The 18,940-nt window shown below is 35.0% G+C and overlaps 1 protein-coding gene across 17 annotated transcripts in view; it reads left to right on the forward strand.

Moving 5' to 3' along the window:
* The window catches only part of APC (APC regulator of WNT signaling pathway), a 140,455-nt gene that overhangs the window by 30,703 nt on the left and 90,812 nt on the right, over window positions 1–18,940 (forward strand). For 6 of the 17 annotated variants that reach the window (XM_063724226.1, XM_063724228.1, XM_009240950.4 and 3 more), the window contains exon 2: window positions 16,733–16,885. The exons of 5 other annotated variants lie outside the window; for them this stretch is intronic. In XM_063724226.1, the coding sequence (XP_063580296.1) occupies window positions 16,751–16,885 (135 nt within the window). In that variant the 5' untranslated portion in view covers window positions 16,733–16,750. Of the gene's footprint in view, window positions 1–125; window positions 351–16,732; window positions 16,886–18,940 lie in introns of all 17 variants that reach the window. 6 more of the 17 variants (XM_009240953.4, XM_002815784.4, XM_054555822.2 and 3 more) reach the window with 2 other exon arrangements.

An 18,940-nucleotide genomic window follows, 5' to 3' on the forward strand; every position in this document is an offset into this window, starting at 1 on the left:
TCGGATCCAGGGTTTTTGACAGAAGAGGAAGAAGGGGGAGGGGTAGAAGTGTTAAGGGGAGTCTGCTGAGAAAAGCTGTTTTTGAAGCTAGAAGGGGTTTTTGTTTTTATAATGCCATTTGACAGAGTGGAATAACAGTATCTAAGGAAACGGGTAGAGGACAACAAAGAATGGAGCATATTCATGACGAGGAGCAAAAGCTCTACCCCATTGAAAGGCTTCTTTTCCTCCCTGGCGACAAGGACACATGCAGTGGTGGCCAAAAGAGAGAGGAGACAAAACCGCTGCAGATGGCTGATGTGAATCTAGTGGAAAGAGCTACTGGGGATGAGAGAAAGAGGAGGAGGCAGGTACTGCAGAGTGTGAGTGGTGGTGTTGGTTGGTGAAATACTGGTCACCAGTAGTGTGCCTGCTTTTGTAAAACACCTAAGTAAACTCCCTGTGAATAGGGTGGCAAAAAGATACCAGTGTCTTTGTTAGTTACAAAATGCAGTGGTAGTGGCTTTTTGCGGATGACTGCAGCAGTGCTTTTTCTCCCTCTGTTAGGCTGAAAAGACAACTGCAGAGGAATAAGAAACCTTGCAGCAAATGCTGGGGGTAGAAGCCCATTTACAAGAAGCCGTAGTTGATAAAGGCAGCCTGAACAGCAGAAAAAAATTACTGTTTTTTAAAGTAGGAAAAATGTCAGGCTATGAATGTTTTGTCATTGGAATGTATTGGACACTTTGATTCTACATCACGAAAGTGATGCTCAAATTCTTTGATTTAACATAAATCCTATAGGAAATCTTAATAAATTATGTATGAAACAGTGGATCTTTTCCTTTGTTAGTGAAGCTTTTATGCCATTAATTAGGTCATTCAAGAGCAAACCACTTTACAATGTAAATTACTTTGTCAAAAATTATGGTGAACAAATTTTTGTAGGCCTAATATTTAAGACCTATATTTAAGTAATTTTATATTTCTCTTTGGTTGCTTTTAGATAACACTGAATAAATATTTAAGATATTTAAGATATTTATTCAGTGTGCAAATATTTTAAATTAAAGCAACATGGCTTTTCTTCTAGATGTATTTCTGTTTAGTGAATACTCATGAGGTATACTCTTGATATAAAGTGTTTTTCATTGAGCTTTTTTTTCCTTTACCTAAATGTAAAAGGCTATCTTTATGCACATTTATAGTAGCCAGCCTGCCACACCTCCCCACTCCCTTAATAAGGATGGCAGTGGCTTTGTAAAGCCCTCCAGGGTCAGTGACAGTGTCTCTTAAATAATGTTTATGTAATAGAAAGTCTTAAGATGACCTATTATATTGTTTCAGTAATATTTTCAAGATAATACGGAATTGGGCTGGCTTAGATAAACAAGACTACATAAATTTTTCACTGATTAAGTAGTTCTTTAAAAAATTATTTCTGCTTTAAGAATTACTTGATCATGGATATCAGGGTTAATAGTACTTAGGAGCCGGGCGTGGTGGCCCATGCCTGTAATACCAGCTAAACAGGAGGCTGAGGGAAGCTGAGGCAGGAGGATCACTTAAGCCTTGGCGTTCAAAACCAGCCTGGGCAACCAAGCAAGACCCTATCTCAAAAAAAACTACTTAGAGTCTCTTTTTTAAAATCTGATGGAAACTATAGCTAGAACTAAAGATGTCACATTAAAATTCCAAATGACATTTAACAGCTAATATTACTCAGTTCTTTGAATTCCATTAGCATAGTGTTTGAGAGTCTATAAAACTATTATTTTTACATAAATTACCTTCTTTTACCATTTTAACAGCTCAGTGTAGCATTATTTTTATTTTAAATGTTAGAGACTCCTATTCAAGTATGTTGTGACTTTATCCAAGGTCAAATATTGTATAACAATGTAAAGAACTTAAGTCTTCTATTTCATTCTAATTCTATAAAACTATAATGCCTATTACATACATACAAAATAATATACAACAGAGGTAATTTGAAAAACAGTATAAGTCACTGACAAATTATTCAAAAAATGAGAAGGCAATCCTACTTGGTTGTGGATTTTTATCTACAATATAAGAATGCTTTAAAAAATACCTGATGACTAAGCAAATGGAGAAGCAGCAGTTTTCATAATGACATTCATAAACAACTTTTAAAAGATCGTCTTATTAATCATATGAACACATCTAAGTAGAACAGTGTTAGATTGAGATGTTTTTCTGAATTAAATAAGAAATAAAGAACTAAAGTTTATTTCATTCCTCTTGTAGTATATCTAATCTATGACTGACCTATTGGCTTTAGTGGTGTTTGAAATTATTCACTGCTCTGATATGGCCTGAATTGTGCTGTTTAAGGAATTTAAAATTAAATATTCATAAATGTTTTATGAACTGAATTTAAGCTATTGAAGTTTTTGTTTTTTCTTTTCTTTTCTTTTTTTTTTTTTTTTTTTTTTTTTTTTTTGAGACAGGGTCTCACTTTGTCAACCCAGGCTGGCGTGCAGTAGCAAACATGGGTCACTGCAGCTTCAACCTCCCAGGCTCAAGTGATGCTCCCACTTCAGCCCTCCAGGTAGCTGGGACTACAGGCACATACCACCGTGCACAGCTAATTTTTATATTTTTTGTAGAGATGGGGTTTTGCCATGTTGCCCAGGCTGGTCTCAAACTCCTGAGCTCAAATGATCCTCCCACCTCAGCCTCCCAAAGTGCTGGGATTTACAGGTGTGAGCCACCATGAAGTTTTTCCATTTGCATTAATTGCTCTGTAGATTTTACCATTTTTGTCTGTTTTATAAACTGTTACTCATTTTATGAAATTTAACCAATCTTTTATACTTGTATATGTTTAAATGTTCTCTTCAATTTTGATCTCCCTTCTCCCCCTTTTCTTGTATTAGAATCTAAAACTACCTATGCAACACATAAAATGGGATAGAGTATTATGGTTCAGAAAAGATAGGTAATAGTTTAGGAAATACATTCACTACATATTTATTAGGATACCTTCTAAATATCATCTGTGAAAGATGCTGGAGTCAAATAAGACATGTAAACTAATCTCTAAGAAAACTCATGGTAGAATTATGTGAAATTTCATTACAAGTTAAACACTGCTTTGGCTACTCCTAGGATATTTAAAGATTTATATAATCTAAGATATCCTCTAATTTAGAAGAATATGGTAGATTGCTCTTTGAAACACTGCTTTTTCATAAAATCTGCTTAGAGTCACAGAGGATTTTTGAAAACTAAATTACTTTTGAAGTACTAAGTATCTTGAATGTACAATGAGAACATTATAAGTGAATAGGTATGTTCTCAAAAGTTGACTTTGTAAATCAAATCGTACATCATCAGTTGATACAAGGTAAGCCTTCTCCCCTTTATTCTCACACCCTGCTCCCACTCCTCTTGTGTGTTTAATATGCATAAATTCTTGAGAAATAGCATCATTTTGTGAGTCTGTTTTTTTACAGTTAATGAGATTTTTTTAAAAATTTTATTGTGATAAATATACATAAAATTTACCATCTTAAGCACTTTTAAGTGTACAGTTCTGTGGCATTAAGTACATTCACATTGTTGTGCAACCATCACCACCACCCATCTCTAGAAATTTTTAATCTTCCCTAATTAAAACTCTGTGCACATTAAACACTAACATGCCATTTCCCCTCCCCCCAACCCTTGGCAACCACCATTCCACTTTTTGTCTCAAAGAATTTGACTATTCTAGGAACCTCTAATAAGAAAAGCCATTTAATATTTATTCTTTTGCACCTGGCTTATTTCACTTAGCATAATGTCTCGAAGGTACATTACAAATAATGTAGCATTTTTAAGTCTAAATGATATTCCATTGCATGTATATGCCACATTTTGTTCATTCATCTGTCAGTGGACACTTCAGGTTGTTTCCACCTTTTGTCTGTCATGAATAATGCTGCTATGAACGCGGGTGTGCAAGTGTCTGCTTGGGTTTTACTTTTTTTGTGTGTACTCAAACCTGTGTTTTTAATTTACATAATTTTTGAACATTATTAACTCAATACTGTTTTTAAGATCTATCCATTTTACTTTATGTCCATCTAGTTTGTGATGCTAACTCTGCTGTATAGTATTCAATGTACCTATCACTGTTCCTCCAGTGAAGGCCGTAAGTTTTCTCCAAATCCCGTTAAGCACAAACACCTTTATGATTTACTTTCTTATACATGTCTCCTTAGAGACTATGTTATTTATGTATTTCTGTATAACAAATTGTACCAAAACTTAGTGGCTTAAACAGTTTCTGTGGGGCAGGAATTCAGGAATGTCTTAGTTGGATGGTCTGACTCAGGCAGGATCTCTTATGAAGTTGCAGTCACGATGTCAGTCACAGATACAGTCATCTGAAGGGCTTGACTAGACTGACGGATCTTCTTCCAAGATGGCTAACTCACATAGTCTCAGTTTTTCATTGGCTATTGGCAAGAGACCTCAGTTCCTTGTCACGTGGGCCTCTCCATGGAGCTGCTTTAATGTCTTCATGACATAGCAGCTGGCTTCCCTCAATGATTCTAACAGAAAGACCATTTGTGACCTAGACTCAGAAGTCACACACCATCGCTTCTGCTGTATTCTGTTTATTAGATGTGAGTCACTAAGTCCAGCCCACCAAAGAGAGGAATTAGGATCCACCTCTTAAAGGAGTAGGGTCAAAGAATTTATGATATATTTTAAGATCACTACATCGACCAGTGAAACAGTTTCACTGGATTTATCCCTAGGAGAGGGATCACTGGATTATAGGGCATTGTTTCCTATTGCTGTTGTAACAAATTAACACAAACTTAGTGGTTTAAGACAACACAAATGTATTATCTTGCAGTCCTGGAGATCAGACACGGTTTTCACTGGACCAAAATCAAGATATCAGTGGCTCTGCGTTTCCTCTAGAGATTCTATTGAAGAATCCGTTTTCTTGCTTTTCTTCAGCTTCTTGCATTCCTTATCTCATGGCCTCTTTCTCCATCTTCAGTGCCAGCAGCATTCTAAATCTCTCTCTGAATCTGACCCTCTGCTGCTCTTGTCACATATTATTCTCTGACCCTTCTGCCTCCTTCTTAAAAGAACCTTTGTGATTACATTGGGTCCACCCAGATAATCCAGGAAAATCGGCTTCAAGATCTTTAACTTAATCACATCTACAAAGTTCCTTTAGCCACATAAGGTAACACATTCATAAGTTTTGGGGACTAGGATTTAGCCATCTTTGTGGGGCCATACACAGGCATACTCATCTGGGTCTCCATTTTTTTAAGCTGAAGGATTTTTTTAGTTATTTTTACTTTTGTGAATGCGTGTTACTTTCTTTTGGTAAATTCAGATTTTCATTTACCAAGTTTATTTAAAGCATAGTATAATATATAATGATCACCAAGATGGTAAGCAGATATACATTGTTCAGTTAGATTCTTGATTTTATCATCACTTAATTTATATCAGTGTATCAGCTACTTCTGACATAGTCTGTAATAGAAACTGAGAAACGTTAAAGCAACACGGCCTTATTAAATTTCTCTTTGTATCTTTTAGACTTGTTATAACACCAGTTCTATGGGCGCTTTATTGAAACTTGATCTGTCATTGTCTTACCAGTCATTGAATTTAGGGCCCACTGTAATCTAGTATGACCTCATCTCAAACTTGATCCATTTATGAAGACTCTGTCCTCAAATAAGGTCACATTTGACATGATATTTTTTGGTGTTTGTTTGTTTGTTTGTTTGTTTCCCTCTGTTGTGCAGGCTAGAGTAGCTTCTGGGCTCAAGCAGTCCTCCCAACTGAGCCTCCCAAGTAGCTAGGATTACAAACATGTGCCACCACAGCTGGCTAATTTTTAATTTTTTTTCATAAGGGCAGAGCCTCACTATATTGCACAGGCTGGTCTCGAACTCCTGTCTACAAGTGATCCTCCCACCTCAGCCTCCCAGAGTGCTGAGATTACAGGTGTGAGCCACTGTGCTCACACCTGTAACATATCTTTTTATGAAACACAGTTCAACCCATAACACTCCCTTAATACTTGGTACCTTGTGAATAATAAGTTACCTAAATATGGTACCTTGTGGGTAACAAGGCATATTGTCTTACCTTTTTTATGGAAAAGTCATCTTGGACATTCTCTGAACTTGTGCCCTCTCTTTCTGTTGTCTGCCCTCTGTGGCTGATAATGCACCCTTTCTGTTCATTCTTACATGTATATTTGTCTTTTATGTGGCTGTCTCTGAGTAAAGCATTTTGGGAGTTACAAAAGTTAAGTATTAGATATAGACCTTGTCTTCAAGATATTTATGCTCCAGCTGGGAAGACAAAACACCCCAAGATAAAATGGAATAATTTGAGAAGTTAGGCCAAATTGTATGGCATTTACTGTTCAGCAAGCAGGAAGATTCATTATTGGCTAGAGATGTCAGGAAGATTTTGTGTAAGAAACTGAGCTGGGCCTTAAAGGATGAGGATATATTATAACAGCAGAGGAAAAAAGGATGTGGTATTCAGAAAGGGGAGGAGGTATAAACAAAAATATAAAGGTCAGAAATAGTTTGTAGAGGAAAGTGAGGAGAAACTTACTTGAGGAAGGTTATCTTGGAACTTAATAGGAAATAAGTTTTGAAGGTAGACTATTATCAGATATAATAGATTGTGAACACCAGACAGAAGTTATACAGTTTTTAAGAGCATGAGCATTAAAAACAAATACAGATTTGAATTCTGGCATAGGCTCTTGATATGTGTTCTTAGGGAAGTTATCTACTATTTTGGAGTTCCATTTTTCTTAACTCAAAAATGAGTAACACCTACCTCATAGGTGGTTGTGAGGATTAAATGAGTTAATATATAGAAAGCATTTACAGTACATGGGATATTGTAAGTACTAAATAAATATCAGGCTTTCTGAATTTCACATATCAAATACACAAAAAATAAGGGCATATATAGGATTTAAATAATATGCTGCAGTCAAACAGTTATAGAACTTTATATACTTTTCCTTTTAAAACATTTTTAGTAAAATTTTTTTGAAAATTAGTCATGTTCTTGACTACAAAGCAAACCTTTGAAAATTTTCAAATGGTAACAATTTTATGAGCAATAGTCTTCCATTAATCTAATAAACAATATATCAATGACAATAAAAAGATGACTCAAAAAGCCTTATATACCTAACAATTGAGATGGATCTTTGAAGTATCCCCTAGATCAAAGAGGAAATCAAGATGGAAATCATGAGTTATCTAGAAATAAAGAGGGGAACACTTCATACTAAAACCTGTGGAATGCAGATAAGGCTGTACTAAGAGAAAAATTTATGTCCTTAAAATTTATATTATTAAGGAAGAAACAAATAAGTGAATGTTTAAGTGAAGTAAGAAAATAAATGAATATTCACTTTATTATTATTATTATTATAATTTTTTGAGACGGAGTCTCACTCTGTCGCCCAGGCTGGAGTGCAGTGGCGCAATCTCGGCTCACGGCAACCTCCACCTCAAGCGATTCTCCTGTCTCAGTGACACCCCCTTCCCCGCCCCACACCATAGCTGGGACTATAGGCGGGTGCCACCACGCCCAGCTAATTTTTGTATTGTTAGTAGAGACAGGATATCACCATGTTGGCCAGGCTGGTTTCAAACTCCTGACCTGCCTCCCAAAGTGTGGGGATTACAGGCGTGAGCCACCACGTCAGCCTTTCACTTTAAATAACTATTAAAAATAACAAAGTAAACCAAAGGAAAATAAGAGGGTATAATTAGTAAAGATAAAGAAATTGATAAAATAGAAAATAAAGTAGTGGAAAGGGTATGTTGATGTTTTTGTTTTGGTAAACACCAATAAAATAAATGAAACCCTAGAAAGTTTAAAGGAATGAAAGACAAACAGAACATCAATGAGAAAAGATACCTTCAGATAAAGAATTTTTAAATGACAGAATATATACAACTCTGACAATACATTTGAAAAACTAGAGGAAAGAAATAGTTTACTAGTGTACTATTAATGAATAAAATTAATACCAGATGGAGAAAGCATGAAAAGAGTAAACCACAGAAGAAACTTTAAAATACTTTAAAAAAATCTTAGCTCTAAAATGGCACCTCTTTTGAGTATCCGTCACTTTGATAAGAAAAAAGAAAAAAGGCACCTTCTGATTTGAATTCTAGCTGACTTTCAAAGAATAGACACTATTCAAACTATTCCAGACCATATAAAAAGATGAGACATCTATCAGTTCATTTTGCAAACTAGCATAAGCTTAATTGAAAACCTTATATTTCAAAATACTATAAAAATTTAAAACTATACGTTTTCTCTTTAAAAATTCTAAGTGAAATATGGAAAAATCAACAGGCTCGTAAAAGAATAAAACATGAACAAGTGGGGTTTATTTCAGGAATGGAGGATAGGTCAACATTCAAAAATCTTATAACTGACTGCATCAAGAAATTAAAAGAAAAACGATATGATTATACAAAAAACTGCTATTTATGTTCAGCAGCCACTACTAACAAAAACTTTAAACTCAAAGGAAAATGCCTAAACATGTTAAAAAAGTTTACTGAAATCTAAAAGTAAGAATATTAAATAGTGAAATAATATGCCATTCTTATTAAAATCAAGAATAAGATAGTTTATTCGACATTTTAAAGTTTCAAGCTAACAGTAAAACGTGAAAAAAAAAGTGAGGTACAAATGCAGGAAAGAAGAGTCACAAGTATCATCACTTACAGATTATATGATTGCATACCCAGAAAATGCACTGGAAACCCTATTAGAATGCATAGAATCATTTGATAAGGTGGCCACACAAGGGTTATGAGTTAAATAGAATTAGTAGCTTTTATATATACTAGCAATATTTGTTTTTCTTTATTTCTTTTATTAAGAGATGGGTTCACACTACGTTACCCAAGCTGGTCTCACTTGATCCTCCTGCCCCAGCCTTCCAAAGTGCTGGGATTACAGGCATGAGCCACCACACCTGGCCATTAGCGGTATTTGATGTGGCGTGGTGGTGGTCATTCACAGCAACTCAAATAGCCAAAAGCCCAGGGATAAATTTGATATGAAAGATATAGAGGCATAGGACCTTTTTCTTGAGGGGGAAAAACCCTGGAAAATTTGATTGCAGAGCCTAAATTATTCATGAGATATAGTAAGACTTAGTATGGAAATGTGAGCCTGTCTCAAATTAATATAGTTACAGTTCTAAGTATGAGAATTGAGCATATAAGAGATACATTTCCATTCAGTGGAAAAGAAATGGTTTGTTTAATAGTGCTGAGGTAATTGCACTATTTATTACTACTTTCAGTTATCCATATGAAACACAATAAAGTTAGACCACTACACTCATGCCATACACAATAAAAATGCCTTATGAATTAAAGATCTAAATGTAAAGTAAAATTTCTTATTCAAGCTAGTGAATTAATCTCCCAAATTTATCACCTCTTTCGCCTAAGACCCCATTAAAGTGATAGTAAAAACAAAATAAAGATGTGAGCTTACAATGCCATAAAGAGTAGGAGACATTCAGATTGACATTGTAACAAATTTCTGGAAGATGAAGAAATTGTGGGAATTAAAATGGATCACTGAAAAAAAAATCAAGGATTCTAAGACTTCCTAGTTCTCTGTTCTTTCCAACATGGCAGGTTGGAAATTTAGTATTTAAAAGTAAAATACTAATTTTAGTATTAGGAATTTCTCAATGGCCTTTGAAATTATTTGGGCTACCTTGGGGTGTTTGAAAACCCAAATTAGGAAATTGTGCTTTAGACCACCTGTTTTTGTAAATTAAGTTTTATTAGAGCACGGGCATGCTCATCTGTTTATGTCTTTGGGGCTGCTTTTGTGCTACAGCTACAAAGTCAAGTAGTTGCAACAGAAATCATACGACCCACAAAGCCTTATAATATTTATTATCTGGCCCTTACAGAAAATGTTTGCCAACCCCTGCTCCTGGTCATTGGGATGGGCATCTTGAGACCTGCCCACACGTGGTATGGGCTTGGCTAGGTCTAGCCAGTGTTACGTAGCTATTTACAGAATGTAAGCAAAGGAAAGCGTGGGGAAGGAATATGGCAAACAGAAGACTGAATATCACCACCTAATGGGGCCTTAGTAGGGAAGAGAAAGAGAAATAGAAAAGGGTTGTTAAAGAGAAAAGAATTAAAATGGATGAGGTGAATTCTACTTGTAATTTAAAACTTTTTTGTATATTATTGATTTTGTATCTGGCAAACATAAAATTTTTATATTTCTAAGATTTTTCTATTTTGTTTCTTTCCAGTGATTATGCTTTCTCTTTTTTAAATTTTACTGTGTGAATTAGGACTTCCAGGATTATGTTGACTGGAAGTGTGGATAGTAGACATCTTATTCCTGATTTTATAGAGAATATCTGTAACATTTCACTATTAAGAATGAAGTTTATGGCTGGGTGTGGAGCGCCTGTAATCCCAGCAGTTTGGGAGGTGGAGGCAGGCAGATCACTTGAGGTCAGGAGTTTGAGACCAGCCTGGCCAACAAGGTAAAACCCCATCTCTGTAATCCCAGCTACTCAGGAGGCTGAGGGATGAGAATTGCTTGAACCTGGGAGGTTGCAGTGAGCCCAGATCATGCCACTGCACTCCAGCCTGGGCAACAGAGCAAGACTCCATCTGTTTTTTTAAAAAAAAAAGAATGAGGTTTACAAAATTAACTGAGCATGTTGGCTTGTGCTATAGTCCCAGTTACTCTAGAGGCTGAAGCAGGAGGATTACTTGAGACTTGAGCCACGGAGGTCAAGGCTGCGGTAAGCCTAGGTGACAGAGCAAAACCCTTTCTCAGAAAAAAAGCATGAAGTTTGCTTTAGCTCTGACAGTTTCTCTCCTATTTCCAGGTTTTTATGGAAAGTTTTTTCTTTGCCTAAGATGGTTTTTCTTTAGTATTTTAATGTAGCGAGTAACACATACAAATGATCTTATATTGCACTCTACTCACATTCCTGGAATAAACTCAGCTTTGTTCTGCTGTAGTTTCTTTACTGTATGCTATTGTATTCTGCTTCCTGATAATCTCGTTTAGATTTTTCGAATCAATATTTGTAAATATTAGCTTATAATTATTCTTTTTCACACAATCTTTGACCTTTATGTCATGGTTAGATTGGCTTCATGGAATGCATTGGAAAATATTTGCTGTTCTTCCATCCTTAGAAGCATTTATATAAGATTGGAATGATTTGTTCCTTAAAAGTTTGGTAGAAGGTGTTTGTAAAACCGTTCAGATACGGTATTTTGAAGGATTTGGAGGAGACGGGGAAAGATATTAATACTTACTGCTCCAATTTTTTTTTTTTTTTTTTTTTTTTTGAGATGGAGTCTTGTTCTGTCACCCAGGCTGGAGTGCAGTGGCGCGATCTTGGCTTACTGCAACAACCTCCACCTCCCGGGTTCAAGCAATTCTTCTGCCTCAGCCTCCTGAGGCGCTGGGACTACAGGCACACGCCACCATGCCCGGCTAATTTTTGTATTTTTAGTAGAGACGGGGTTTCACCATGTTGGCCAGATGCTCTCCATCTCCTGACCTCGTGATCCACCCACCTTGGCCTCCTAAAGTGCTGGGATTACAGGCATGAGCCACCATGCCTGGTCCAATTTTTTAATAGTTGTAGAACTCTTAAGGTTTTTCTGTTGCTTCTTGAATCAATTCCCTCTTCCTAGAATCTTTAATATGTTTGGAGATTGTTTTCTTTTTCCCCTCTCTAATCATACTTAGTTGTTTTTTGTTGTTGTTGTTTTTTAATCCAACTTTTGGATGGTTTTCTTTTTCTCTTTTTTTTTTTGAGATGGAGTCTTGCTCTGTCTCCCTGGCTGGAGTGCAGTGGCGCAATCTCGGCTCACTGCATCCTCCACTTCCCAGGTTCAAGCTAGTCTCTCACCTCAGCCTCCCAAGTAGCTGAGATTACAGGCATATGCCACCACACCTGGCTAATTTTTGTATTTTTAGTAGAGATGGGGTTTCACCATGTTGGCCAGACTGGTCTTGAACTCCTGACCTCAAGTGATCCGCCCGCTTCAGCCTCCCAAAGTGCTGGGATTACAAGCGTGAGCCACCGCCACCTGGCCAATGCTTTGCTTTTCAGACTCTTCAAAGGGTATGTAATAAAAAGGAAGGCTTACCACCAGACACCATACCTTGATTCTATAAGCAGTGGCTCTATTTTTGTATGTTCTTTAAGTGATATTTTTTATCCCTATGCACTCCTTTATTTTTACTGGAACAGGAGGGACCACATAAGACATTAGTGATGAGCATTCTTTTTTTTTTTTTTTTTGGCTTTTGCCTGTTTTTTATGTTTGTTTGTTTTGTTTTTCATCAACCTCATTTTTACATCAGCCTCATTCTTCTTAATACAAATGTAGTATTTCACTGTACAGATGTGCATTATTTATTTTAATGTAGTTGTGCTTTTATAGCAAATAGAAACTTTCCCATTTGTTTGAAGTACCCTAAGAATCTCCTTTATTACTCCTAGTCTAGTAACGGACGTCATTACTTTAGAGAACTCTGCTTGGCCCTCTGTGTGTCTTACGCCCATTAAACAAAATCAAAATGTTCCATACCATCCTTTGAACAGGGTATACACCATTTAAATATCTTTACTTAAAAAAATAAAAGTCTGCTCTCATAAGCAATGAAATGTTTTTCAAACATTTAAATCTCTGTTCCTTTTTGCAAGTTATCCTAGTGTGTTGTATGAGGAATAGATGCAGTTTTTTCTTTTTCCTCATGGCTGTCCTATTTCCCAGGACCACTTTAAATTCTATCTTTTTACAAGTATTGAGATGCCACTTTAATCATATACTGAATGTATATATATTTACTTCTGGATTTTAAACATTGTGTTCTCGTGGTTGATCTATTCATGTACTGGTATTGTAGCTTTTTAAAAAACTTTTAATTTTAAATAACTTTGGACTTACAGAAGAATTGAAAAAATAGTACAGACAGTTTCTATATACCTTTTACAGATTCCCCAGATGATTAACATTTTATATATCCCTACTACGATTATCAAAACAAAAAGACTATAATCTATTGGTACAATATAGTTAACTACATTTATATGGTTTTAATTATAAAGGCTTTGTACAATATTTTAATATGTAGTTGGTTTACTCCCTGCTCTTCTTTCATATTTTCAGTTTTTTAAATGTCTAGGTGCAGAAAATAAACAAAAACTTTATATAGTATTTTTATCGGGACTGTAAAATTTATAAGTTAGCTTAGGGAGAAATGGCATTTTTATGTTGCTGAATCTTGGTATACCAGAATAAGATACGTCTTTCCATTTGTTGAAGTCTACTTTTCTATCTTTCTCATATATGTTTTGGACTCTTTTTGTGCAGTTTATGCCCAGATATTTTCATTTTTTATTGTAAATGGTATCTTTTCTTTCATTTATCTTCTGTCTGGTTTCTCTCCCCTATAAAGGAATGATTTCTGTATATTTTGTACTACATTATATTACCAAATTATATTATTATAATAATATTTCATTGATGCTTTTGTATATTCCAGGTATATAATTATGTTATCTGTGAATAATGTTCCCTTTCTAATTTTTTTCTAATTTTATTCATTAATTTGTGTTGACTAATATTATGACTAATAGAATGGTACCCTGACTGTAGGACTATATCCAGTGTTTCCACATTAAGTATGCTGTTGGCCTTGGGGCTGATAGATCATGCTAAAGAAATGTTCTTTTTTATTCAGTATTTTCAACAAGGATGGGAATTAAATTTGTAAGGTGTCTTTTCCTCATCTTTGGCCTGAACATATGATTTTTTCCCATATCTACTATGTTAAATGATATAATTAATTTTCTAATAGTGACTTTTTCATTGTAAATTATATTTTTCATCTCTTGGGATCAGTTTTGGTAGATTATATCGTCTAGTAAATTATTTCGGGTTTTCAAATTTGTTTGCATAGAGTTGAGCAGAGTCATCTTTTATGATTCTTTTGCTTTCCTGCCTTCTTATTCATATTTTCCTCATTTCATCTAAAAATGCTGGAAAATATATGTTTGTTTTTCCATGAAAACAAAACAATAAAAGCAGCTCCACTAATGTAAAAAAGAAGTGATCTCAAACTTCTGAAAATAATGATCCTCCACATTTAATTCTGATTATCTTTTGCCAGCCTGAAATTTTTTGCTTCCTTGCTTTAATTTCTTGCAATACTTGTAAATTTGTTTTCTAATGAACATTTGAATAAAAGTCTAGATAGTAGTCCTTGTGCTTTCTTCTCCCCTACCCCACACTTACAAGGTGGGGCAGTGTCTTTAGTGGTCATCTTAACTGCAGAAAAACAAATTGAGAGGTTTGCATGCTCTCAGTAAAGTGAAAGATTGGGAGGTTTTCCCCATTTCATGGTGTGTGGCAGCTGTAATATGATCACACAAGTTTCAGATTTTAAAAAATGTTTTAAAGATATATTTGGTATGCAATTCTTGTAATTGCAAAAAAGGCATTCCAAAGTATGACTTCACAAATTTTGTATGACTTCACAAGTTTTGGATTAGGGAGGTATGGCTGCAGCATCCTAAAACAATATAAGGTTGGGTATTCTTCCATGAAACATGTTATTTTTTCCATAAAATTAGATTCTTTCTAGAGCAGAAAGAACTTTAATGATTGGGATTCTGGAGTTAGGGGAAAAAAAGATGATTAAAAGTTTAATTGTTCATCTGAAGAGTTGATTTTTTTTTTCCTGTAATAAAGAGTACTTTTAGCAGTCTCTGCTCGTCTTGCCTATCTGGCTCTTGTTGTGGTTGTGTGAGGTTATAACTTCTGTGTCTCAATAAAGGTGTATGTGCCCATTTTTTTCTCTGTTACTACCTTTTCTCTTATTTTGTTTTATTATTTTGATGTAAAATTACCTGTTAATTTAAGGTTCACATTATTCAAATTCTGTCAGATCCCTACCTCTGTCATATGGTTTATAATGTGCTGGGTATTTTCAGACCTGCTTATTAATAAGATGTAAAACAAAATAATGATCACTCCTGTGGATTTTTGCTTTATTTTTGAGATGTCTCCTTTGGCTGCATTACTTCTTCACCCCTTGTCCATTGGTCAGAGGAGGGGTCTTAACTATGGGTGAACCCTATATCTTACTGAAGAGGTTATGTTACATGTATATTTTCATAATATAACTTACATTTACATAGTACTCTTATTTTTTAGCATACTTTTTTTACTAATCCTAATAATATCACTGTAAGTTATGTTAAAGCAGATTGTAAATGTTCATTTACAAATTGTGAAATGAATTAAAATGAAAGGGCAAAGATTAAATCATGACCAGGCCTGAAATTAACACACAAGACTCAATTTTTTTCAACCAAAGACTTTTGTAGGTGATCCCTGCCTGCAGGACTCCCCTTCCTCCTCAGATGTCATTGGATTGTACCAGGTTTACTGTTGATTCTAGCCATTGTAGAACTAACTAGATCTAATATGAGTCCCTTGATTTCCTTTGGTAGAGTCTTCCAATTGCTGAACTCCAATATTGTCGTGACTAGCCAGTGTTACAACCTGTCTGCCTTATTCTGTGTAGTGGATTTCATATTACAGAGGCATTTTTTTAATGTCAAGATGTTTAAGTATTGCTTAAGTGCAAACTACTTAATACTTTTTAGCTATTAAATAATTAAGATAGTCAGGATTTTATTTATTCCAAAATGATTTGACCTAAACTAAAAAGAGAATGTGGATCTCTTGAATCTTACTTGGTTAATCTTAATATAACTCCTAGCATTCTATAATTCTTCCTAAAGTCCTCTTACCTGGCTATCTTTTGTATCTTCTTTGTCTCCCCTCTTCTTTCCCAGTCATAATAACTGCCAGACTCTGCTTCATTTCTCTTTGACAGTCTCTACTCCTAAGGTCATCCATTCTCTTTAGGTATCTTTTGGCCTCAGTTTGAGCACAGCAGATCCCAAGACCACATATGCCATAGCGTGGGCTATTATAGTCAACCTTTTGAATAAATGTGATTGAACTTTATGTTAGTAATTCTTATTTACCATCTTCCTATCAAAAAGGCCTAAAGTCTTCATTTAATGCTCTCCTTCATGTCCATTTTGTTAAATGATTGCCTTTTAATGACATCTTAGAACTTCAGAACTATTTTGCCATGGAGGATGTGTAAGATTAGCCTTTTATCAAATGAGAAGTGTGAAATGGAATATATAATCTCATTAATCCATTCTGGCTCTAAAATTCTGTGACTATCAGATAAAATTCAGAAATAAAATAGTATTGCTAATATAAATAAATTTTTATCATAATTATATTTCCTAAGTTTTGCCTGTAAGAATGGGTAAAATATCTTTAAAACCTTGAAGAAATTATTACTTGATAGAAAGTTTAATCCATCTGTGAGAAGGCAAATGTTTTCAGACACAACTAAAGTTCTCTCTTCTATTTTAATTTCATTTGTCTTGAACTAAGACTCCACTGTTTCATCCTCTTAGAAAGATGCTGCTAGTTGAACAATATTGTTTCGAGACCAAAAACTGGCATATTAACACAATTCTTCTTAAACGTCTTAAGAGTTTTGTTTCCTTTACCCCTTTCTTTAAAAACAAGCAGCCCACTAAATTTTTTAGTAGTGAATTTCAAAATCCTTTTTAACCTTATAGGTCCAAGGGTAGCCAAGGATGGCTGCAGCTTCATATGATCAGTTGTTAAAGCAAGTTGAGGCACTGAAGATGGAGAACTCAAATCTTCGACAAGAGCTAGAAGATAATTCCAATCATCTTACAAAACTGGAAACTGAGGCATCTAATATGAAGGTATCAAGACTGTGACTTTTAATTGTAGTTTATCCATTTTTATTCAGTATTCCCTCTTGTAAACTTGGGGTAAGACACTTTACTTAAAAGTGTATTTTAAATTAAGCAATAATATGTAAACTCTTTCTTGCAAAAGTTAGTATTTATATTTTTAAATAAGATATATTGAATTCATTCAGTGAATCATATAAAGAAAATAAGTGTAAAACTCCAATAGCTAGTTAGTTCTTAGTTCTTTCCAAGATTAAAGAGAAGAGACCAAATATAGCATCACTATACTGAGGCAAGGTTTTCTTTGTTGTTCATAGAAACTAGCCTCATGATTTTAGAATATACCTTGAATATTAAGTATAACCTTCCTCCCCAACTCCCTCAGATCTTGCCACCCCTTAAGTGCTGCAATGAAAGATGATCAAGAAAATCAGGATGCCTTGCTGGGAAGAGCCATGAACTGAAAGTCAGTACCTGGTTCTATCCCTGGCTTTCCCACAAACTGAGCTATATGACCTCTATATTCTTCAGAACTTAAGTTGTCTTATTTGGCAAGTACAAGCACCATGCTAGTCTAGATGATTTCCATGGCACCTTCAGGCCCTAAAATTGGCTTGCCAAATAGTACTGAAAAGTTCTGATAACCTCCAAGAAAAGTTAGAAAATAGTCTGTAGTGGGGAAAATGTTCTAGTTTCAAAATAATTGAGGTTAAAACATTAGCCATTTTAATTCCCACTTAGGCAGATTCTCTTCTGACGGAATTTAATAACTTCATAGAATTGGACATCATCAACAAAAATGTTACTTCCACCGGGTGTGGTGGCTCAGGCCTGTAATCCCAGCTCTTAGTGAGGCAGAGGCAGGAGGATAGCTTGAGCCAAGGAGCTCGAGACCTGCCTGGGCAATATAGCAAGACCCCGTTCTCAAAAAAAAAAAAAAAAAAAAAGTTACTTCCTTTATAAAAAAAAAATCTTCCTGCTTTGTGTTGTTTCTGCCTCTTGGCTATTTTAACATTTGAGTTCCTGGCGCAGTTCTTCCTGTCTGTTCACTACTCTTATTCCTTACTAATTTCCTGTTCTATCCTAGTTTTTTTCCTATGCATTTCAAGATTTCCCTTATTCTCCAGACTTTTGTGTGTCACTGAGGTAACTGTTTCTGCTTCTCTTTTACCCTTTATATTCAGTATCATCACAGCTCAACCTTTGCTCATGTGTCCTATTCTCTCTTTCCATCCCTCTATCAATCTTTTCTACTCTAATTAGCCTCTTCTGTGGTAAAACTGTCCCCAGCAATGACAGACATCCAATATACCTACTTCAAATCCCTTGGGAAATAAGGTAGACTAAACAAACATTTTGTTCTTTCCACAAACTATGGGTGACCTAAAAAGACTTGCATTAGTTGCCTAACAGGTTAAAAAAGAGTCGTTTGGTATTTTAACATTGATCAACACATTATATTTCAAATCGTTATACTTGTCATATGTTTTTAAAAGTTTTAAAATACAGAATTAAAATACTCTTTCATCTACTTTAGTATGGTATATTTTGCAGAGAACTCTTCCTGGCAGTCCTACTTAGATAGTACATGTCTGTTTTGTAGTGTAGAACTCTGAGATCTCTTTTTTAAAGTTTCTGTTTAATTCCTTAAGCAAATTCAAAACTCATATTTGAGAGACAATGTAACTTACTCTTAGATCCATCTCCACATTGAAGTGGAATGTCTCTCAGAGTGACAATAGAAGTCACGCCCTCAAATTTCTACAGTGGAATATCTAGTTGATCATTTATATGTGTGGTATAATACAAGTTGGGTATCCCTTACCCAAAATTGCTTCAGACCAGAAGTGTTTTGGATTTTATATTTTTTCAGATTTTGAAATACTTGTATTATACTTCTTGAGCATTCCTAATTCGAAAATCCAAAATCTGAAATGCTCCATTGAGCATTTCCTTTGAGTGTCATGTTGGTGCTCAGAAAGCTCAAGACTTTGGAGCATTTCAGACTTCAAATTTTCAGATTTAGAATGCTCACCCTATATACATCGGGAATAGTGGCACTTC

Source organism: Pongo abelii, chromosome 4 (genome assembly GCF_028885655.2).
Source record: "Pongo abelii isolate AG06213 chromosome 4, NHGRI_mPonAbe1-v2.0_pri, whole genome shotgun sequence".
Classification (NCBI taxonomy): Eukaryota; Metazoa; Chordata; class Mammalia; order Primates; family Hominidae; genus Pongo; species Pongo abelii.